The sequence below is a fragment of the Castanea sativa genome, chromosome 11, assembly GCF_040712315.1.
Source record: "Castanea sativa cultivar Marrone di Chiusa Pesio chromosome 11, ASM4071231v1".
Classification (NCBI taxonomy): Eukaryota; Viridiplantae; Streptophyta; class Magnoliopsida; order Fagales; family Fagaceae; genus Castanea; species Castanea sativa.
In genome coordinates, this window is record NC_134023.1 from 59,400,216 (window position 1) to 59,424,977 (window position 24,762).

Here is a 24,762-nt window from a genome sequence, read left to right on the forward strand (position 1 = left end):
GATAATAATAAAAATTAATGATTATATTATAAAAATCTCTTATATCTTTGACCTTATTGGGATGATAAGGACAAAAATTAATGATTAAAGATTTTTTAATTAATTTTTAGATCTAATGATTAGACTTGAGAGGAAATATTCGAAGGAAGGGTGATGATATGATAATGAAAAACTTAATGACTTCTGCCAAAAAAAAAAAGACTTAATTACTAAATTATAATATAATATTTTGATGCCGTGTGAGAGTGAAGACCACTTGTTGTAAAGACTAGCAAGTAAGAATTAGATAAGGAAAAGGGTGAGATTAAAATGATTTTTTATTATTATATATAATTTGATAATTTGGGTAAGGAGGATCTGAACTCTTGATATTTTCGTTAAAAACGACAACAGTTACTAATTGAAATACAATAATGGCAAATGAAATTTTCTTCATAAAAAATAGGGATAGAGAATGGGTGATAAAGGAGAGCACCAATAAAAACAACACATTTGTAATTTAAACATTATGGAATATACATATGTAAAATGTTTGATCATGTCAATGTGACTAATGACATTGTATCTATGGAAATACTATACAATCACTGCTAGCTTAATGCCAACCATTATTCATGTTAATGGTTTTGTTGGACTGAATCATGATATTTGAGTGTCTTCAACTTTGCTACAATTATGGGTGGCCATTGTCATTATTCGTGTCCAAACATTTAAAAAAAAAAATCAAACTGCCAATTAATGGTGCCAAAGTGAGAAAATGTTAAATTTTTATGTTAAGTTGGGCTTCCTTTAATTGGATTTTGGGTTTGTAAAAAATAATATAAATCTCAATTTATTTATCTAAAAACCCCATTTATATCTATGGGCTTGATACACATTTTTTGGATTTGAACCCTATTATTATGATGTAAGGTAAAGTGTAGGGTATTCAGCATTGATATGTGATATATGTGATGGGCAGATGCTTCCCCATGTATTAAGATTAGGTCACCTCAACTATAAAGGCGATCTTAAACTATAAAAGAAAAATGCAAAATATTATTACATAATTTTTCATGGGGTAATTATAGCAAACCTACCTGGTTTAGCCTAAAATCATTTTGTTTATCTGTGGTTTAAAACTTTTCATTTTGCCCACCTGAGATTGCTCTATTTGTCTCTCGTAACCCATCTCTATTAAAAATAGGGGCATATATGTATTTTTGCTCTAATTTTATATCTCTATCCTCCCAAAACAAAGCAAAACATATACAGAAACAAGGAAAACAAGATCAAAAAATGCTATTTGGTAAAAAAAAGTTTGTGAAATGTTCTTGCATTTCAAACTTCATAACGACAAAAGAACCCAGCCCCTCTCTTGGTGAGTTTTCTATGATTATTACATAAGTTTTGATGAAGTGGGTGATAATGAAAATTAAGAGATTGCATTGTTTCGGGGGACTGAGCTTTGTGAACAAATGGGTTTTGGCAATTTTTTCTTTTTGGAGCAATTTTAAATGTAGTCTATGATGAAGATATTATTCATTTCTTTGTTGAAAATTTTCTCCATTAAAAAATCATATAGATCTTGGCTTTCTAGGGACAAGGAGACTTCACAAGCTTATTTCCTAATAATTATTTTCTAGGTTTATTGTGTTGTTTATTATAAGTCACGAAGAAATTTGGATTTTAGGTATAAAGGGTAGTGATTTTGATAGTGTGTTTTTATTAAATCTGAGTTCAAATTATTAAAGAAAAGATTTGGGGTTTTGATGGTGGGTTTTGCTTTGATTCAGTCACTTGTTTTGTTCCACTAACCTGCACAAACCCACAACCAAGACTAAACTGGGGTTTGAGCAAAGAAAGAAAGAGGGAGAGATCTAGGACAGAGAAAGAGCAGAGAGATTTCTTGCTGCTTCGTTGCCGATCTCGTACTCTTTCATTTGAGGAGTTTGCATAGCGATCCTAAAGACATTTCCAAACTTGTAGTGTTGTGTCGAGGTCAATAATGAGACTCTTTATGAGTCTTATCTTCTTACTTCCAAGTCATGTATGTAGGGTTGACTTCCTCTTTTCCTCCCTGAGTGGTCAAGACAGCTTTTGGTCGTCAATAGGGTATTCGCGGTGCGATGTGGTGCGGTTTTGAGCCATTTTTAATATTGTACTTTGTGGTGCGATTTAACTAATACCATAACTGTACCACATTTTATTTTTGCGGTCACATGTGTGGTACGATGCGGTGCAGTTTAGAGTTTAGCTAAAACCAAAACCGCATCACATCTCATTTTTGCGGTCACATATGTGGTGTTATGTATAAGATGCAATTTAAATGATTTGAAGTCGGTATATTTTTTAAATTTTGGGCTTTTCCTACCCAGCTTAAAACTAATTTTTCCTTTTATTTTAGGGCAAGTTTTAAACTATTGAGCTAATTTTTCTTTATTTTGGGTTGACTTTCTTAGTCAACATTTACTATGGTTATCAAATTTTTTTTAAAAAAAAACTATGGTTATTAAACTATTAAGGATCCGGTTAATGTGTGCCCATAGGGCACATATTAACCATCAATTTTGGGAAAGTTTTTATGAGAAATTGAAAAAGCTATTAAAATAGTAAATTACTTTTTCGTTTTTTGATAAAAAGTTTCCTAAGATGGATTACTAATATGCCATAAGGGTACACGTTAGTAAATCCCAACTATTAATAATATATTTAATATTAAAAATAAATAAATAAATTTATATATAGAGAGGGTGCTATGCGGTGTGGTGCGGTTTTCTTATCATAAAACTGCAAACTGCATTGCACCATGTGGTGCGCTGTTACTTGCGGTGCAGTGCAATAATGCCATTTTGAGGGCAATTTTGGTGCTGTTTTTATGATTTGTACGGTTTATGCGGTTTGGTGAACAACCCTAGTTGAAAACCTTTTGTTTTGTGATTGAGCATTTGGATGCTCTCATGGTCACGCCGCATGACATAATTCATGATTGAGAGCTTATCACCTACCATTGTTGTAATCTATGCAATGGTGGTAATATTGATTGAAATGGAGGTGGAAGCCATGTTTGAGATAAGAATTTGAGAAGGAAATACCACTTTTGTTGGTGGAATGCCCTTAGTGTGTTACAAAGACATTTTGTGATTTATTGGAGTTCTTGGGCTAGTTTTAAATGTTTTACAAATAGCATTTTTTTAATCTTTTATTCCTTGTTTTTGTATGTTTTGTTTCATTTTGTTTTGAGAGGAGAGAGACATAAAATTAGAGCAAAAATACATATTTACTCTCATTTTTAACAGAAGTCGGTTATAGGAAACAAACGGAACAAACCTCAGGTGGGCAAAGTAACACTTTTTAAACCACGAGAAGGTTAAGTGAGTTCAGGTCAAACCACAAGTGAGTTTACAGCAATTACCCTATTTTTCATATAATATATAAAAATTTTTTTTGTTAGTTCATACATTCTTCTAGTTTTATAGCTATGTATATATAAAATTTGAACGACTTACCATGCCTAAGGCTTTTCAGATAAAAATCATTTCAGTAAAATTATCTTTTTCTGGATGAACTATAGTGAGCTTTGCTAAGAAACAAATCAAACACACAAAGTTTCTTTACGAACATCATTAAAAAGTTGTGTTGGAGCCTCTTATGTTGAATCCCACTAACCAAAATTTGAATAATGACTTTGCAAGATACGGGTTCTCTGAATGGATCTTGACTAGAACCTCACACAAGTAAGCAGGTCATTAGCGGCTACCAATACTTTCCAAGCCTGCAAAATATGAGAGTGGGCTAGGGAAGAAAAATTATCTTATGAGACTGTCTTATGAAACATTTCTCTTACATGTGTGAGTTTCATACGTGTGATGTGAGTGCTATATATTGTGAGAGAGATATCTCATGAGGTACCTTCTTGTTAGGGAGAGAGTGTGTGATCTACCTATGCATGAGAGTTGGCCAACTTGATTTCCCTCTAATAGCCATCAAATATTGAACAAATAAAACCTCAGTCCTTAACTGTTTTAGTACATTCTCATTGTCTTGAAGATATTTGTAATGTGAAATAAATGAATGACCAAGTATGAAGCATAGATGAGAGAGCCTGAGGATTTATATTTGCTTCTTTGTATGATAGCTAATAAGATGTAATTGCTCGAAGGATTATGATCTGGTCTTTCCTTTAAGGAAAGGATTTCTTCCCCTTTTAGAGGAATAAAAGAGAAATTTGTTCAAAAGATGAATGGATGGCTAAGTGTTTTATAGGATGACTTGCTTCATTGATATCATCTTGGGAGTTGGAATGAGGAGATTCAGACTTGCCTAGACCATGTACCAAATGTACTCTTGCAATTTCACTGTTCTTGGTAATTTTTCAAGTTCATTCATGGTGAATATAAAGGTACATGTCTACAACTTAACAATTTTGTGTTCTAGTTTCAGGCACATGCTCTCTTTTAAGTTTTAACCCTTACATCACATCTTGTACGCTATAATCATGTCTCAACAAAAATTACAGATGGGAGCCTAAGGAACTTTGGTTTCCACCCTTGAACCTAGCGGGCTTTTCAACTAGTATGAATTGTAAGAGAGAAGCATAGAGACATAAACTTTGTCTACCAGCAAAGGTATTAACTATTAAGGGTAAACAAATTTCAGATTTATTGAGACTCAACTTGGTCCAACAGCCCACAATACCAGAAGTTTTTCCCAGACTACCGATTAGCCAACATCAGGAAATTGAGTGGAGCATGCACTTCTAGATCTAGCCAAGCAAGTATCTGTAACCATAATTTCAATCTTTAATGAGTGCCAATGATAGAACATTGAAACATAAGATGAACAGGCAGGCACTAGTAGGTTCCTCATCTCATTATCAGGCCATATCTAGGCAAAACACCTTTATAAAGGTGGCCCAATGATCAGGATATGATATGTCTCAACTGATGCACCGAAAGATCAGTTGGGACTTCCATTTTTAAATCAACAATGTTACTCAAAGGGAAACAAATTTCACCAACTTTTTACATGATTTATTGAGATACTAGATTGTAATTAGTATAATATCATTTTGATTAATATTACTATTATCATTACTTTTATTATATATCAATCACAAGATTATGCTGAAATAATATTGTGAAATTTATTGTATATTATATATAAAAAAAGACCTTACATATTGCACAAGTGGCAAAGATAAAATTCAATATTTTTGTGCACCAAAATTTTTAGGATAACCAGGACTATGACATGTCTATTTTTGACCATATATCATGATTTTGATAAGTTCAATATATAAGAACATTATATCAAAACGTAGTCACTAAGGAACTAAGAATAACGTCTATAGACATAAAAATATGATAAAAACTTTCACATCTAATTGATACAACAAATTGTTAAATGATAAAGAAAGATATGATGTTAATAACGAGTTTAAATAAAAATCTATACCCGTAAAAGCTTGGAATTTTTTGTTGTCGAACTTTATGTATCTTTAACTTTGCTCAGTCCCCAAGCAACAAATTCTCCTACCTGCCGACAACTTCAATCAGCCAGGTGCCCCTAAACATTGGGACACAATCCTTTTATCTCACAATTCCCACTTGTGAACAGAACATTGGACAGACAACTTTAAAGTTTAAACTTTTCTTTTTACCTTATCATCACATCATCACTCTTCAAGGTCAAACCGCATTTTTTATTCCCATTTTCCACTAATCCAACGGCAGATAAACACAAACAATTCATATTTCATCAAATGCCACTAACTTTAACACATAACTGGTGCAAAAACGACAGCATTTTATAATGTACCTCACACAGCTCCACCTGTCTAAATAGCAACTGACACATCTTGCAAAGTTCAAACACACGCTTTATACGCAGAGACGCAGAGACACAGAGACAGACAGAAGTGAGAGTCAGAGAACTCTGAGTTTGAAGCTATGGAGGCTGTTATAGCAGCAAAACCGATTATTAAAGTGGCTGCTCTATGTGGGTCTCTTCGAAAAGGCTCGTACAACCGTGGCCTCGTTCGTTCTGGTACTTTCTCTGCTTTTGTTTTTGGTACTGTTTTCTACTTTGTTTTTGGGAACTGGGTTTTGATTTTGTGTGTGTTTTTTGCTGTAGCAATCGAGGTAAGCAAGTCCATCAATGGCTTGGAAATGGAGTACATAGACATATCACCTTTGCCTATGCTCAACACTGATTTGGAAGGAGAAGGAACTTTCCCACCAGCCGTGGAAGCATTTCGTCAGAAGATTAAAGATGCTGATAGCATTTTCTTTGCTTCACCCGAGTACAACTACTCAGTCACAGGTACTCCCTTCTTTTTCTTTTTCTTTCTTTTTTATTTTTAAAATTTTAATTTTATAAAAAAAAGTTTAGTCTTGGAAAATTGGTATTGTTTACAATTTTTTCAGTTTTGGACTAAAATTCATGTCATGGCTTGAATTTATTTCGGGTAAATTTCAACAATTCAACCTCTGTGAGGTGTATCGAAATGACACTCCACAAGTGTTTGTATAAATAACACTCTCCAAATCTTACTGAATGTAAAAAAAATTGAACTTCTTAACAATTTTTATTTTTATTTTTATAAATTACTCATTTGTACTGAATTTATTATAGAATGCCATCTTTACAAATCTCTAGAGAGGGTAGTGTTATTTCGATCATACTTTTCATAAGAATATCTATTTAAAAATAAAATATTTCATTAGAAAAGTTAGACATGGACTAATTTGTCACATTTTGTACTCTCATTTTGATAAATCCTTTTGAAGATTGTTGTAATTTATCCATTTATTTTTCAGAGGAGATGTGGGACATGAAGCATGCAAGGTTTTGAAAATGGTGGGTGCTTTGTATAAGGGCTGGGTTAGATCTTAGAAAAGAACCTTTGTCTGTAATTTTTTTAATATTTGGGGCGGTGTTGTTTGATTAAAAAATGGAAAACAAAAAGGGCAAGGGACAAGCAAAAGGTGTCCTGTTATGTTATAGGAGATAGATAAGGCATTCAGGAACTTGTGGTTGCAAGTGGGTGAGGTCTCAACTGGGTAGTAGGTACCATTGCATATAATATATGACCTTATTCCTTGGAAGTTTAGTTGACCCAACTTTTGGTTTTTATTTTGTGCGCATGGTATCACGGCTTTCATTGCCAATTCGACCACCCAAATCCCCCAATATTATATTTCTTTAACTACAGCTGGTTCTAAGTTCTAAATTACTTTTATGATTATTATTATTATTGTTGACCATACAGGCATACACTTTGCACTTTAGACTACCCAAATTCTTTCAAATGCAATGTTGTGTTAATATATAATATTACTTAGTTTTTCAACAAATTTCCCACATTCTGTCACAATTCAGAATCTTCAAGCAAACAGTGCAGGGAGGGAGAAAACAGGAAAAGGAAAAAAAGTAGAGAGTAAATTAGCTGAGTTTTTCAAATGTCTAATCAACATACATGTGGTCATTGTCTTTGGAGCTATATATATATATTCATTCATTCTGCACTGCATTTGAATGTGTAGAACTTATCCTTTTGAATTAGCTCTGTGTTTAAAAGATTATTTGCTTATTTGTTGAAAGTTGACAAAAGTTTCATTATACTTTAAAAAAAGATTGAAACTTTAAAAAGTTGTACACAAGTAAATGAGCTAATAAGTCAACTAAATCAAAGTTCATCTAAACGTACATTCAATGCATTTTGAGTTGATCATTTCAATCTATGAGCTTTGAGGTACCTGATGCGTTAGGCCTCTCAATTATAAGTATGGTTCATTAATCTTATTTCAAACAAAATCTAGTGTGATATGAAAGTATAGCAGGAACTGTTTATAGGGATATTCATCTTGACCCTGACTAAGTGAGTCCCATAGGACTTCAGAAAATTGCTATGAACTTAGACTAACCTTAAAGAGAGAGCTACATAAGCCTGGCATGTCACAGTATGTGATTCCATATTCCAAATCCTAGAGTGATTTGATTCTAGGTATCCTTTCTCCAAGCTTACTCTGTTATGTACAGCAACTATGTGTTGAATAGACTAATTTCTGTGTAGGAAGGTTGGAAGGACATCAAAGAAGTTTATACATTTGTTCTATTTAGCATATCTTACTGATCAAAAGCATCTGAATGGCTTAAATTGTCAGGGAAAATTGTTGGGTCCATTGTCAGTTTATATGGAACAAATGGACACATGAAGGTTCAACTCAACTCATCCAAGCCTTAATCAAAACTTGTTGAGGACAAATACTTGCAGAACTCAAAATTTGAGATGTAAAAAGAGCCTTTCAAAATTAGACATATTTCAGGAGAAAAAATTAAAAGATTTTTAGAAGGAGCTTCAACATAGTAAAAATTGTTCTTGGACAAGTTGCTGTAAATTCTTTTCCAATGCCCAACGTTTAATCTTCCTCCTGATATATTATTAATGTACTTTGTACAGCCAAGATGGTTGGAACTGTTTACCCTTTTGACCTTGACTATTCTGATGGCAATTTCGTTGCCTGTAATCTATTTTGAAAGTTGATACAATTAGCTAAATAGTTTACTAGTGGGGACCATCCCAAGAAAGTAGTAGTGACTGCTAGCATGCTGTCTTTAGGATAGAGTGAGACAGAAAAAATGAACCTTTCCTACTTATTAATACAGTAATTTCTTAGGCTCCAGCTATTGCATCTTTCAGATGTTGCAATGTAATATAATCCTCTTCAAATTGCTTTCTGTTGCTGATTCCAATTAATTCAAGAGTTGGTTGACATTTGTTATTTTGAAATCGTCTTTTCCTGCAGCAATTCTTGATATTTCAATTTCTGGCACTACTTTCTTGCTATATTTAAGCTACAATCTTGTCAAATAGAAAGCTGATATGTTAGGTGCATGCAAACTTTTTGTGGAGATGAGCACTCTTTCAACCATGATATCCTTTGTCCTATGCATAGTTGAAATTTAATGTAGAACCAGAGGGGTTTGAGTCAACTTGAGGAATTTCACAATGTAGGAAAAAGGAAAAAAGTTTTAGTTTTGAATCATACTAAATGTCCTAATGGATTGTTGGAAAAAATGGAAATGCATGGTTTTTGATTAGATGCAGTCTATATATGTTAAATTTTTTTAGCCAACGTATTAGGATTATGAATTGCCAAAAAATCAGGTGCATGTTATTTGCTGCTTTGTGTTTTGCCAACTCTTTTCTCTTCCCCAATTTACCAGCACCTCTGAAGAATGCAATTGACTGGGCATCTAGACCGCCAAATGTTTGGGCTGATAAAGCAGCTGCAATTGTAAGTGCTGGGGGAGGTTTTGGTGGTGGACGGTCACAGTATCACCTTCGCCAAATTGGAGTTTATTTAGATCTTCATTTCATCAACAAACCTGAATTTTTCTTGAACGTGTTCCAACCTCCTGCAAAGTTTGACGGTGATGGCAATTTGGTTGATGAATCAGTCAAGGAGAGGTTGAAGGAAGTTCTTATATCCTTGCAGGCTTTTACTTTACGCCTCCAAGGAAAGCTGTGAGAAATAATTGGTGATTTTTGGGTGAAAATAATTTGTGACTCAGTATGTACTCTGCCTGGCATTACAACCTAGCTGATTCTTTATGCCAAGTAGTAACATGCTGCATGGATTTTTATTTTTATATTTATTTTCTGTAAAAGTGAAGTTTGGAATCAGACATCAACTTGCTTTCGTGTTCTTTTCAAGTGTCATATGCTAAGGTTTTGAGAAATATTTGTACTAGTCAAGCCTCTGTTCATGTTGTTCATGGCCTGGTATGAAAAGTTAGTGCCAATGGTCCTTGGATCAAATGGCATGTTACCGTCATAAACAAGATGGAATTGAGATCGAGTGTTCAATCCATATGGATCTGTGAGTGTTTTATCTACCCATCAAAGATGAAGCATAAGCACACTGCGTCTATTCAAACTGTAGCAGAATTACATTTTATCAAATTGATAAATTAATAACGTTTTGATAACCTACTAATTCATAATGCTATTCTAACGTATAGATGATTGATTCAAGGTTCTCTTTATTACAAAGAAAATATCAGAATATTTTTTCCAATAGTTTTTCTATAACAACAACTATTGTAGCACAATTTTTGTCACAATTCTGACGTGGTCGATTGTGAGTAGTAGATAATTACTTTCACATGAATTTGTCACTTTTTCTTTACCACTTATAATCAATCATATCAAAATTGTAACATAAAAGTTGTGTCACAAACTTTCTCTGTCCAAGCAAAAAAGTACAGTCAGTCTTCAACTATGCCCCTTTATCATGCAAAGTGTGTAATCCATTCTCTAAGTAAATCACACTCAAATGGTAGGCGTGTCATAGCATTGACATGCAGGTTGAGTTCCTCAATTTTTTGGATCGTTTTGTAGCTCATTGTGAATTCTGTGTGCAAGATATAGAAACCATTGTTTTTGTGATTAGAGTTTCTGGTTGTTGTTTTTGAGAGTGTGAAAAATTGTAACCGCACTTTGTATTTTTTTTTCCTTGATAATAGTGAAAACCCTGCAACTCCGTGGACGTAGGCAAATTGCCGAATCACGTAAATACTGTCTCGTATGATTATTTTTTCTTTTAGCGTGTATTTTCTCTATTTTTTGTTTCTTACAAGTTGAGAATTTCATGTTAATTCCCTTCATAGTGAAGGGCAGATAAATTTTGGTCCTTTCATAGGCCAGCCCATGTGCATCACAGACAGAATTTGTGTTGTTTACACAATGAGCCTGCCCTCTAACTCAATAGTGGGAGATTTAAAAACTTGGATATTACCATTAAAAATACTCAGAAGTGTCAATCAATTGAAATATTTGGTTTATATTATTTTTAAATATTTATTATAAAATAAATTTCATAAATTTGTCACCTTCTTTTTTGGGGGAAAAAAAAACTAAAGAAAACTCACAATCGTTGAAAAATTAAAATGAGATAGTGGAATAAAAGCCAGCATTCCTACAATTTGGCTTCTCAAAAACAAAAAAGTTTCAACTTTAATTGATTCAATGTGTTAAATATATAAACAATATATATATATATATATATATATATATATATATATATATATATATAAAAGCAGAGACCTCATATGGAAAAACATAATATTCTGCCAAGTGGCATATTGTATGACATCCTTCTCATTTAGGCTTCTACCTCATCTAAATTTATCATTTATGTCAACCTATTAAGTAATGACAAATGCATTTATTTTAATGTATTAATAAAATTTAAGAATTTGTATACATTTATAACTTTACATGCTTTGAATTGATATGGATGGATTTAACAAGTCATGGAAAATGTAGGAATAAAATTCAAAGAATTTGTATACATTTATAACTTTACATGCTTTGAATTGATACGGATAGATCTAAAAAGTTATGAGTAAGGTAGGAATCAAAAAAACTTTTCAATTTTCAGCATAAGACTAACTTCAATCTTTGAATTTTATTCCTACATTTCCCATAACTTTTTAAATCCATTCATATCAATTCAAAGTGTATAAGTTATAAATGTATACAAATTTTTTGAATTTTATTAATACATTGAAATAAATGCATTTTCCATTACTTAATAGTTTGACATAAATGCTAAATTTAGATGAGGTGAATGTCTAAATGAGAAGGATGCCACTTGGCAGAATGTCGTGCTTTCCCACATGAGATTCCTGCTTATATATATATTGATGATTGATTGATTGATGTGGAGAAAAATAATATTTGCCCTATTCATTGAATTTAACTCTTGCACTTTTGTATTGAAGTTAGTCTTATGTAGAAAATTGAAAAGTTTTTTTGATTCCTACCTTTCCCATGACTTTTTAGATTCATCCCTATCAATTCAAAGGATGTAAAGTTTTAAATGTATACAAGTTCTTTGAATTTTATTCCTACATTTATAAATGTATACAAATTCTTTGAATTTTATTAATACATTGAAATAAATGCATTTGTCATTACTTAATAGGTTGACATAAATGCTAAATTTAAATGAGGTGAAAGCCTAAATGAGAAGGATGCCATACAATATGTCACTTGGCAGAACCTCATGCTCTCCCACGTGAGGTCTCTACTTATATATATTGATGGCAAATGCATTTATTTCAATGTATTAATAAAATTCAAAGAATTTGTATACATGTATAACTTTACATGCTTTGAATTGATACAGGTGGATTTAAAAAGTCATGGGAAATGTAGGAATAAAATTTAAAGAATTTGTATACATTAATAACTTTACATGCTTTGAATTGATACAGATAGATCTAAAAAGTCACGAGAAATTTAGGAATCAAAAAAACTTTTCAATTTTTTTGCATAAGACTAACTTTAATGTAGAACTGCAAGAGTCGAATTCAATGAATTTTGCAAATATTATTTGTCTCCACATTTGTCCAGTATAAATCTCTATTTCCATTGGACTTAAAAATTAAACTTCCATAATTTTTTCACAATATCTTTGTTTTACTTTCTGAGAGATATGTTAATTTTTAAAATATTACGTTCGTCTTAAATATTTTGTTTACATTTTATGTACACGGTTTTACTTATTTTTTCTTATTATGTGGCAATTTATATTTTTGGTTTTTTGTATGATGCGTATACTTGGTAATGAGCTATTTTTGGCTACTTTTAGTTCAATTAAAATTTGGAGGTTAAATTGTGATATTATTGCATCACTATGACATTATTTTTTCTATTCTTGTATCATGAAATTCTAGAAGTTTTTATAGCTAATTGATATATAAAACATAAATAATACAAGAAAGACACGTAGGAACCAACAGATTTGTAAGTAACAATTTCACTATGATCTGGTAACATTTCTTGGTTGCATGAATTAGAGGAATTTCCCCCCCAATGTATTTAGTTTTAGTAGAAAACCTCATAGATTAAGTGTGACTAACAATAATAGTATTTATGAAATCAATGGGTCATAAATAATTTCTTACAAAATTTATCAAAATGTACCGCGCATCGCGCGTAATATCAGCTAGTTGTACAAATAAGAGTACCTAAAAGCATGTCCCATATTAATAACCTTTCATGTTCTATGTAAGAAGTCGATCTCTTTCATGTTCTATATTTCTTTAATTTTTTGTAAACCTCATCACTTACGTAATTTCCCCCCATCCACTGGGAATTGTATAATTGTTATTATTTTCTAGAATGTTCATATTAGAAAATTTGTTTTCTTTGACCATTGACATATATCAACGTACACATTCAGAATCACGTCCACATGCAAACCCATCACATAAGATTATAAGCTTTAAATTAACCATACAATAACTAATGTAATATTTTATTCAACAATATTGCTCCAGGTTTCCTATAAATTTGGAATGCATTGCTTTGTATTTTCAGATAAGACTTTTACATAAAAGAGAGAGATTTCATTGACATTGCAGTTTTAGTTTTGCTCATTAATATTGTTCGTTCGACTTAAATATAAAGGGAGACATTGCATTGCATTTGTGCATTCTAGTTTCTACGATTTGATACACAAAGAAAGATAGAGAGATGGAGGCAACAAATGAAGCGAAAACTATAATCAAAGTGGCAGCAATATGTGGGTCTCTCCGTGAAGGTTCCTATCACCGAGGCCTCATTCGGGCTGGTACGTACGTAATTTGTGTCACTTTTGTCTCTTATTTATTATCAATAATTCTGATGACTAAAGATTTTTTTTTTTTTACAAATTTTCTCTTATATATAACTGTTGAGCTTCCATATTATTATTATCATTGACTATAAACAAACTGAGTTGAATTAAGTATTAAAAGTTCAAGTTTGTTCTCGAGTTGAGCTCAAGTTGTTTATCAACAACTTAATTCATTTATAACTTGTTTGTTCATTTAGACCCCTTAAACTAGGTTGTTTAACTTAATTAATTAACTAAGTTGATTATTAGATGTATTATTCAAATCTAGGTTAAATAAGCATATATCATATCATGCACAAAAGCGAAAAGAGTAAATAATACTACGATTTGATGACCTAGGAAAACCAATGAAATTAATCGTTTCAAGGTAAAAATCTGAGGATGATTTGTCTTAACTATCCTCAAGGTAAAGTAAATCCACTATAAGAGAAACAAAGTTTTTACAAAGATTTAACCCTAAATCTATTTCTATCTCATGTAGTAACTTACTAACATGACCGCATGCAAGTTTCGAATTCATGGACTCATTCTCTCCTTTAATTTATGGCAACACAAGCACTCTTGCTTGCGACTTTGAGATCTTACTCAAATGTTTCAAATCACCATCAGTAATGATCTTGTTGCAGCAACTAGGTTCTACCAACGCTTGATTATAGATCTTACTTCGGTAGATTCTTGTGTAGTTAGAAAGTACAAAATTTCTCAGATCTCACAAAGAGTAACACATAAGTCTTCCAAAAGTCTCCAAAATGTAGCTAGGGTTTCCCTTTTATATGTGGTCAAGTTTGAATGAAACCTTAAACGTTTTCATGGGTTTGGGCGAGATCTAAAAATCTACAGAATTTCTTTTCCTGCAATTTTCGATTGATCGAGCCTAATTCTCGATCGATCGAGCAAGGAAAAAAGTGTCTCATTTTTTCTGCAGTCAGCTGAACTTGAAGCTTGAAACCTAGACCTTTAAGCATTGCCTAACACATAGATTAAACATGTTTTGTTCTCGGTTTGCCAACATATCTAAAATATGATTCTAAACATTTAAACCTAAATTTTTAGAACCTAACATAACTTATTGTGAAAAAAGATGTAACTAATTAAATTAATAATATACCACCTTAACAATTTGTGAAAAAAATGGAAAAAGAAAAAAAAATCATTTTAACCTTATAATTAATTTATAATTTAATGTTGTACCCTTTGAATAGGTTGAGATTTAATTAGTTTTTTTTTGAAATCTTAAGATTTAATTGTTTATTTATTAAAATATTAGGGTTTAGTTTTTTTACTTTCAAAACTACAAGATTGAATTTGTTACACCCCTATAACTATAAGGTTTAAAATGAAAATTTCCCAAAAAATGATATATGTTCCTAGCTAGCATTATAAGTTGTACAACACATTAAGATAACGAAACAATTAATTCATTGAAATGCATGTCTCACAAGTCAATAAGGAGCTGTAGAAGAATTCACACTTAATTATTGGCATTGTTACTATAAAAGAAAAAAAAAAATTGCATATGGATGAATAAGAACGTACTATTTACTAATTAAATTATCTTGACTTAGATTTTACCCATGTTTTTATATAAGTATATTTATTTGTTGATTAGTTATTTCCTTAATTTTTCTCTATGTGAAATGAGTTTTTGATATGATAAAAATTTGTTGTAGCAATCCAACTAAGCCAAGAGTCAGTCAAAGGAATTGAAATAGAGTACATAGAAATCGACCAGCTACCTTTGCTAAATACTGACCTTGAAGGCCAGGGAACATTTCCACCAGAAGTTGAAGATTTCCGTCAGAAAATAAAAGAAGCTGATAGTGTTCTATTTGCTTCGCCTGAGTACAACTTTTCCCTTGCTGGTACCCTCTTTTCTCTCATTCTCCAATATATTGAAATGTTTCTTTGTGGAAATTGGCCTTTGCAAATTAATTCCGTTCAAGAATCTTGAGAAATGAAGTGCTTGAAGTGGTGTATTTTGCTGTGCATAGATGATTATTGAACTATAATTTATTCTTTGTAAAAATCATTATAATTTAATATAAATCTAAGAGAGTTGTGTCAAATCTACTTCAAAAACACTTAACAAACCACCCTCAAAAAAATCTAGTTTGAAGGAGAAGTTTGTGATTTTATCAGAAATAATATGATTTTCTGTCCATGTCTCATCTATTTCGAAATGAAATTTAATTTGATACCAAGAGAAAATTTTTGAAATATATATCTTACTTTTTTTATTATAAAAAAAAGGTTAACTATGCATGCATGCCATAACAAACCAAACAATAGAATATAAGAGAATTTTAATTAACAATGATTAGAATCATACTTAGTGTAAGTGCACAATTGCACCTGGACCCAAAGACAATCACGAGCTCAGGCCCAATGAGCCTTAAACAATAAAATTTGTAGAGTGTAGGCTTGAAACCTAAGTTAGAAGTACTGGGAGCTCGATAACAAGCTTTTATAAACAAATACAGGTAAATAACGAACAATAATTGCAATGGGTCTCCTCGGACTCGAGCCGAGGACTACTTCTTTAGTATTTCTCTTTCTTCCTTAAAGATTACAATTTCTCAATTTCTTTCTTAGCTACCGCCCCCCTTTTTCTTTGGCCTTTACCCCCCTTTTATACTTCTTTCCCTGATACCTTTTTGAACAGTGACTAGAAGTTTCCTCCTCACTGTTCAGGGGTCACCTCCCCATTAATGCGGCCAGGGAGGTAGGTGCAGAGCCTTTAATGCGGATGTGGCAGCCTTTACTCTTGATATTTTCTTTAATACTGGTGCATCTAGAAGATTCAGGATGTACCCCTTTTTCCATTAGTTTTTCCAGAGTTGTGCCTTGACCTTTATAATGAAATCTTGAGTTCTCTTGGATCTGTCCGAGGTAAAACTCTCTCTCGGCTGTATCCTCGGACCCTCGGCGTATGGGCCAAATCATAGAGTTTAGTCCTGGAGCAGGTCGGCCCTCCATGTTACAGCCCAATGGCCCATATGCTCACTTGGGTCCTTTTACTCCACACACTTAGCAAATGTAGGAATTGGCTTTTAACCAATTTATGGATTATACAAGATTTATTTAATTTAGGGTCAAGAAAAAGAATATTAGATTTCATATAATTTTAATTAAGCCAATTGAGTTTTCATGGACGCATAAAACAGCAGTATAACTTATAATTTTTGTGCATGTATTGTGCTTTCTTTTCTTATTAGCACCTTTGAAGAATGCTATTGACTGGGCATCTAGACCACCAAATGCTTGGGCTAACAAGGCTGCTGCCATTATAAGTACTGGAGGAAGTGGTGGTGGTGAACGAGCGCAGTATCATCTTCGCCAAGTCGGAGTTTTTCTTGATATTCATTTCATTAATAAGCCATTGTTTTGTTTGAATGCATTCGAACCTCCTGCAAAGTTTGATAAAGATGGTAACTTGGTCAATGCAGAGACCAAAGATAGGTTGAAGGAAGTTCTTCTAGCCTTGCATGAATTTACTTTGCGCATTCAAGGCAAGTGATAAGATAATATGTATGTAATTCTCAGACAGAAGGGTAAAAAATATATGATTTTTTTTTTTTTTAATGCAATGGGGGTGAGGTTTGTATGGGTTATTATTTTCCTTTTTATTTTGGTTGTGCTGCAGTGGCATTTAATTAGCTCAACTTATTGTAAATGTTTCTTTGGTATGTAATATGGTAATAAAATTTTGTTCCCGTTTCTGAGAAATTATCGTTTTTCTACACAATTTCTTTTGTTTATGGGTGCTAAATAATCAAGCCCAAATGGGGAATAGAATGTGCAATTAACTAAAGTAAAATACTAATGTTGCCTATTATATAGTGAATTAGTTGAGTTTTTTTTTTGAAAGGGTTTAGAGAGAAACTTTTTAAACTCTTTCAATAATTTTTTTTATTAGATGTGAATTTTGAAAATCTAATTAGTAGATTGTATGTTTTTATTATATCCTTTATGTTTACAAAATTTCAAGAAAATCAAAGATTCACAACTATGTCATCAATTAAATATTTAAATTTCAAATTTTTGTAGTATAAAATATAATTATGTATAAAAAATAAGTTTGTTGATCAAATAATAAATATTATTCAATTTGAACGAAATTTGATATGTATATTAAGTATATAAATAAAATATAATTTAACAATGAGATTTTCAAAATTTACATCTAATTAAAAGATAGAGAAAAAATTTTAAGAGATTCTGTTCAAACTATTTTGGTGAGAAACATTTTTCTTTCTTTTTTAAGCCTCAATTTTAATTTGTTAATGTTGAGGACCTTCAACTTTACAAGTATTTGCTAGCTGTATTCTTAATAGTTAATACTGTAAGATGGATATATTTTCCTATATATTTTAAATAATCAAATTAAATGTCTAAAATTTATGTACTTAGATTAATCTCTTCCTTTGATTATTAGTAACTATGAATTGATTATATTTGTTCTTTTTATTTTAATGATATAAAACATATATTTGTAGTTACATTTGCTTACAATTATTTATTCATTTTGTTATTTTTATCAATTAATATTTTAGGTTGATTTTACTTTTAATATTTTCTTTTAATTTTGCCCCTTAAGACTGAAATCCTGACTCTGTCAATATGGTAGGACGGCTACAAGAGTCCTAAACCAACTGGGACTTAATTTGCAAGTCCTTGCTTTACAAGAGATGTCTAACACCATGTGTAAGTGTAACTTGGTTTTGGACATCATGTGTGACTTGATTTCCAAAACCAAGTAGCACTACAAAAAACGGGGCCTATAGCCGCGTTTCAAAAACGCGGCTATAGACCCCGAAAACGCGGCTATATCCTATAGCCGCGTTTTCTAGAGCCGCGTTTGTAAACGCGGCCTAAGTGGCGCAGCAACAGGCCTGCGGGGTCTGTAGCCGCGTTTTTAAAAACGTGGCTACAGACCAGACCTGAAGCCGCGTTTTTGAACCACGGCTATAGGCATCAGGTCTATAGCCGCGTTTTTCAAAAACGCGGCTATAGTCAGCGACCTATAGCCGCGTTTTCGGAAAACGCGGCTACAGACCTGCTTGAGCCGCGGTTCTTGTCGCGGCTACAGGGTGCAGACTATAGCCGCGTTTATAAAAAACGCGGCTATAGCCCTCTGTCAGTTCGTTTGCCAACCTTGCACAGAAGCTATAGCCGCGTTTTTAAAACGCGGCTATAGCTTCTCTTTTTTTTTTTTTTCCCTGCCCTCTGTTTTGGCTGTTTTTTCACTGTTATCATAACTGAAGAATTTTCCCAGCCCACACAAACATCCAAAATATTCAACCCACACAAACAACAGCAGAGCAAGAGATTTCACCTCAATAAGATGAAGATTTGAGGCACAAAAGCAAATTCTCCAATTTGAGCAAGTGAGACCCCAACCTATAAAAATAAAAAAATCATTCTTTCATAAATAAGCAATTTCTTTTCTTAATCCAGATCTAAAACTAATTGAACAAGCCATACAAGTCAATTTAGGAGAACAAAAGCAAATTCTCCAATTTGAGCAAGTGAGACCCCAACCTATAAAAAAAAAAAAAATCATTCTTTCATAAATAAGCAATTTCTTTTGTTAATCCAGATCTAAAGCTAATTGAACAAGCCATACAAGTCAACTTACAATGAATGATGTTCTAATGCTATAACCAAAGGCCTTAGTAACAATAGCAACAACAATGTCTTAACAACTATGACCAAAATAACAGATGCTAGCAATATATCCACATGGTTCCATAGGAAATGCCCATGTATGAGCATTCCAATACTTGAAAGGAAAAGTGCTGCAAAGACTATTATCATAATTTCAAATTAGTCAGCAGTCTACACTCATTTACCCCGATTCAAACACTATTCAGTTTAACTTTTCAAAAGTTAAAATAACATAAGAAAACATCACAACATGAAGTAGAACTAGAATTTAGTTTTAGACAATAGTTAAATTTATATACATGAAACGTTTGGAAATTATTAATGACAAACAAAGTACCTGGTCCAAAGTATGTTGTGCAAAGTCAGTAGTAGATATCATAACACCAGCCACAAATGAACCCAGCTCAAGACTAAGGCCTAGCTTATCAACCTGCACTGAAAATGTTATTGAATATTTTAAAATATTAAAAAGGTGTAGATAACTTTGAAGATACTCAACAATTTCCCACACTGGAGTCAAATAACTCAACAACTCACCACCTTAACTTCAAAAGAATTTTTCCCAACACAACACAACCATCTAAAATAAACAAGTTCCAACACAAATTATCCAAAATAAATAAGTTCCAACAGCAGCAAGTTTCCAACACAACACAACCATCCAAACTAAACAAGTTCCAACACAATACAACCATCCAACAGCAGCAACTTTCCAACACAACACAACCATCCAAACTAAACAAGTTCCAACACAATACAACCATCCAACAGCAGCAACTTTCCAACACAACACAACCATCCAAAATAAACAAGTTCCAACACAACACAAGTTTCCAACACAACCCAACCATCCAAAATAAACAAGTTCCCAAAATTACAACACAACACAAGTGCCAAAATAAACCAGTTCCCAACATCACAAAAAGCCACAGCCACAGCCAACAACATCACAAATAGCCAAACTGGCTATTAACAAAAATATATATATATACAAACGTTTGTTCATGTCTATTCACAAAAAACGTTTGTTGTGAGGCCTGAAGAGTTTCCTCAGTGGCATTTGGCTCCATTTTGACATACGCTTTCTTGTCCACTTCATGGTAAAACTGCACAAATTATTCACAACTGTCAAGTTAAACTTGCCAAATTTTTGCTTGCAATACATAATACTCTAAATATGAGTTCAAATGAACCATTTGTATCAAATGCCAAAATGGAAGCATATAAGATTAATTAGAAATAGGGAGAGCTCATTACAATTGGGGCTACAATACAACGAAAATATAGTACTACGAATCAATCTCTGCCCCATATCAGTTATGTTGTTTTCATCAACTTAGTAACATAAGAGGAAGGCTAGCTGTAGTTCAACTAAGTCATAAACAAGAGTAGTGTAGTAAGTTGTGTAGTCAATTTCCCATTTGTTAACAAGAGTATTGTTTTTAGGGAAATTTTTAAAGGAATTTTGTTTTACCTTCGGATGCACAGTTGCATTCCCATCAAGCATTGCCACTCTACATATATATTAAACGCATTGTATTAATATCACATAACAATGCATTGTAAAAAGTAGTGTTTCGTTAAAGGGAAATTGGTTTGCTACCTGAGAAGAATATAATTCACGGATAAGTGGGCTAAATGCGTTAAATTGGTTGAACATCTCTCTCATCGAACTCCTCACTTCGTCCAGTTGTTGTTTATGTCTTGCCTCAGATTGAGCTAGTTCTTCCCTATGCCTCGCCTCAGATTGAGCCAGGTCCTCCCTATGCCTCGCCTCTGATTGAGCTAGTCGCTCCCTAAGCTCTTCATGACTCGTCTCCAACCCTGAAATCCTTTGCGTTGTTCTGGTTGACGACGGACTCGAGGTAAACAGTGAATTGTTGGTGGCACTTCTTCCTGATGGGGTGATTCCAAAACCTACCCCGCGTACACGTCCGGGGCGCTCAGGACGATCCATCACCCGAGCATACGCATCGTCTCTCGACCAGAGGATTCCACTACCAACCTCTCCTTCTAGTCGCATGCCCTGTTCATTCAACAATGCTGCCATCCTATCCTGTTTTCCCACAAGAACCAAACAACATATTACACACCATAAACAATACAAACACAACATACACTACAATTCCATTCGATCAAGTTGTGCTTACCATGTTCTCTTGTACACGGCTACTAACAGCAACCCCATCTTTGGTGCGGTATACTTGTTGATATACATCTGCACGCTCAACCGGCGCCCCTTTAGCTTCCGCCTACATGTTGAAATTCTTTAAATACCTTCAAAACACTTAGAGCTAGCTTACAATATAGCTGTAGTTATGCAGCCATAGAGGTTAATGAATTCTTTCCAAATCACATTTCGATTTTTAGATTTTCTATTGCTAATTGTACATTTGATTCCTCTATATATAATCCTTTTTGTTGGTTTCCTTTTGAGGTATTCAATTTTTATGTTTAAAAAAAATAATATTTTCAGGTGATATGTTCAAAATGCAATAATATTTCAAATCAGTATGAAAGTATGATGGATTTGACTGTGGAAATTCATGGGGATGCTGCATCTTTGGAAGAATGCCTAGAACAATTCACAGCCAAGGAGTGCCTTAATGGAGAAAATATGTATAAATGCGAGAGGTATGGTTGCATCTATTTTTCCATCAGGTTCAATTAAAAAATTTAGAAAGTAAAGAAAAAAACTATAATTCTGCATACTGGGTATCAGCTGTGATATATGTGTTCTACTGAATTTCATTTCTTTTTACCTAGCGAAAAAAGAAAAAAATAAAAAGAAAGAAAGAAGAAGACTTGTAGAATAGTTTGAAGCATAATTTTTTTGAATTGTTTTTTTCGCCTTCCTTTTAAAGAGGATAATCCAAATTTGTATTTTTTTGGGTATGGTTATGGTTGAGATATGCCTAATTTGGCTGTTTTGGAAAATTTTGATGAACAAGCTACAAATGAATGGGAGTGCGGGAAATTTACGGTCCCTTTTTTTTTATGCTTCTAGTATGAAGAAATGCCTTTTGGCATCTTTATTTATATTTTTTGCCTCTATGTTTCTCACAAATTTGTGTTGCATTCAAGAAAGTCTTGTTCGAACAATCTAATATATTTATGTACAATCTAATATATTTATGGAGAGTTTCTTGCATATGGTGGTTTAGTTTGTCGTGATCTTTTAAGTTTAATTTACTGATGTTTTGGTTCTAAATGATGTGTTTTCCGTGTCAGCATTTGATCTCATGTTAGAAAGAGCCTATTTTTGCTGTTTACAGCTGCAATGACTATGTTAAGGCTTGGAAGCGTCTTTCTGTAGAGGCCTGCTCCAAATATTCTTACAATTGCCTTAAAAAGATTTCAGGTCTGAGCTATATTCATTTTACATGTTCTATCTTATGTTTTGTAATGCACTCTTACTATGATAAATGCAAATTCTAACCTATATTATAGATTTTCACTAACTTATCCTTATTCCTAAAGCATATGAAATGAGGTTAAAACCATAAATAGGTGTTCACAAATTCTAAGTTTATATGTGGGAATGCCTGTATGTGCAGAGAGAGAGGGAATTGTAGGTATTACTTTTTGCTCTTCATTTGAAACACTAATCAAATGTGTATAAGTTTAATTGGGTGGGTGAAGAGAACTTGAGATCACACCAAGGCCTATAGAGAACTTACAATCTAAACAATAATCTGATGGGTAGTTAGAACTTTAATCCTATGTTAACACTCCAACCCGTGAAGTCCCATAGAGAGAAAATTACTTATACGTAACCTAAAATTTTTCTGGGTAAATTATACTTATGATTTTTGAAATATATGATAAGTTCGATTTAGTCCCTCAACTATTTAAAAGGGACTTCTCCAAAATATATATATATATATATATATATATATATATATATATATATATATATTTAAAAGGGAACAATTTAGTCTTTCCATTAATTTTCCATCCATTTCTTTCTTATGTGGCTAATGACATGATGAACAGATTGATTTCTGTCCTTCAACTCGCTGCAATAACAAAAAATGATATCATAATCTACTACTCACTATGGTTTTGCACCTAAACTACTTGGAAGAAAAAGAAATACAGCAATGCAATTGAATGGAGGGACATTGTCCTCTTAACTTATAGTTCTACCAACCAAAATCATGTCTGCCTTGGATTACTGACTTCTATGTCATTTGGATGAACACTCAGGATTCTCCTCAAATTTAACAAATTTAGGATTAGCTATGTCCCTAGCTTTCCCAAACCTTAGCCTCCTATGTACATATATGGCTCTTAACCCCTACCTTTAGACATGACTCACAATATATATTTGAATAACCTGTAACTTTAGCAAAAAAGTCTTATTTTCTACAGGATGCAATGGTTAAAATGGTTGGGATTGCAAAATGATTTGTCCCAAACTCATTGTAGTGATTTTTTAAACTCAATCCTGAAGGGAAGTACACATGTGGTCCTTTCATGTTATATCAGATTTTCCTTTATATAATTACATCACATAAGCCACACACCCACACACACATCAAGGAAATAGTATATAGAAAACTAAAGAGTAAAATAAGAGAAGAGAAAGGATGCGAAAAGGTCATTTGGACAAAGGAAATCATAAACTTTAGCCTACCATTTCATCAGAAATTTGTGCAAAACTTTTGGCCCCAAACCTGGCTATTTCCTCCTGTTTACCTCGACTAGCCGCGTTTTTTCCACTTGTTGTCTGCAACCACATTACCATCAATACTAAAAAAAAAAACAAAACATATCTTGAGTAAATTACCACGAAGATGAGACCAACGAAGAAAGTCAGTACCTCTGTTTTATCATTGAACCAATACTCAACCATCTCCCTCCATTGCACTGGGATAACTTGATCCGGTACTGTAGCGGCAACCTGTTCACGTGTCATGCCGCGTTTTTTGACTTTCTTCTTTAACTTGGTCCTACGATTTCTCCGAATTTCGCCTAGCTGATGCATTGCCCATGCCTTTTGATTGGGTGGTGCGACAATGGTGGGATCAATTATATATCGTTTCTGAAATGCAAAAGTGGAGTTACCAACATGTACTAACTTAATTAGAACAACGGTTGAATAAGGGAATTTACTTAGGACAACAGTTGTAAATGTAGTAACTTATACTTTATTTTCATACTACCTCAATTTCCACCCAACAATCCTGTTTATACTTTTCAGCAACGCTTGGCCACCCAGCAGGCGTAAGCGGGCATAGTAGGCCATTCTCGCAAAACGACCCCAACCACCGTTTGAACAAAGACCCGTCCCGCCTAATCGGTTGGCCTTCAGCATTTAATGGCAACTGGATTTTGTAGTCATCACCAGTCATTGCCCATATGTCAGCCAACTTCGTTTTGCCACGTCTTGCAGGCCTATTTTCTGGTGCTGGATTTT

The 24,762-nt window shown here is 33.0% G+C and overlaps 2 protein-coding genes across 2 annotated transcripts; both read left to right on the forward strand.

Annotated features, from left to right (window-relative positions):
• Positions 1 to 5,764: 5,764 nt before the first annotated feature.
• On the forward strand, positions 5,765 to 9,742 carry LOC142614714 (NADPH:quinone oxidoreductase-like). The gene is made up of 3 exons (XM_075787269.1): positions 5,765 to 6,027; positions 6,115 to 6,303; positions 9,211 to 9,742. The coding sequence occupies exons 1-3, from the start codon at positions 5,931 to 5,933 to the stop codon at positions 9,513 to 9,515; spliced, it is 591 nt and encodes a 196-aa protein (XP_075643384.1). The 5' UTR covers positions 5,765 to 5,930; the 3' UTR covers positions 9,516 to 9,742.
• Positions 9,743 to 13,394: 3,652 nt separating this feature from the next.
• Positions 13,395 to 17,413, forward strand: LOC142617567 (NADPH:quinone oxidoreductase-like). The gene is made up of 3 exons (XM_075790468.1): positions 13,395 to 13,628; positions 15,344 to 15,535; positions 16,889 to 17,413. Exons 1-3 carry the CDS (start codon positions 13,532 to 13,534, stop codon positions 17,188 to 17,190), a joined length of 591 nt encoding a protein of 196 aa, XP_075646583.1. The 5' UTR covers positions 13,395 to 13,531; the 3' UTR covers positions 17,191 to 17,413.
• Positions 17,414 to 24,762: the final 7,349 nt, after the last annotated feature.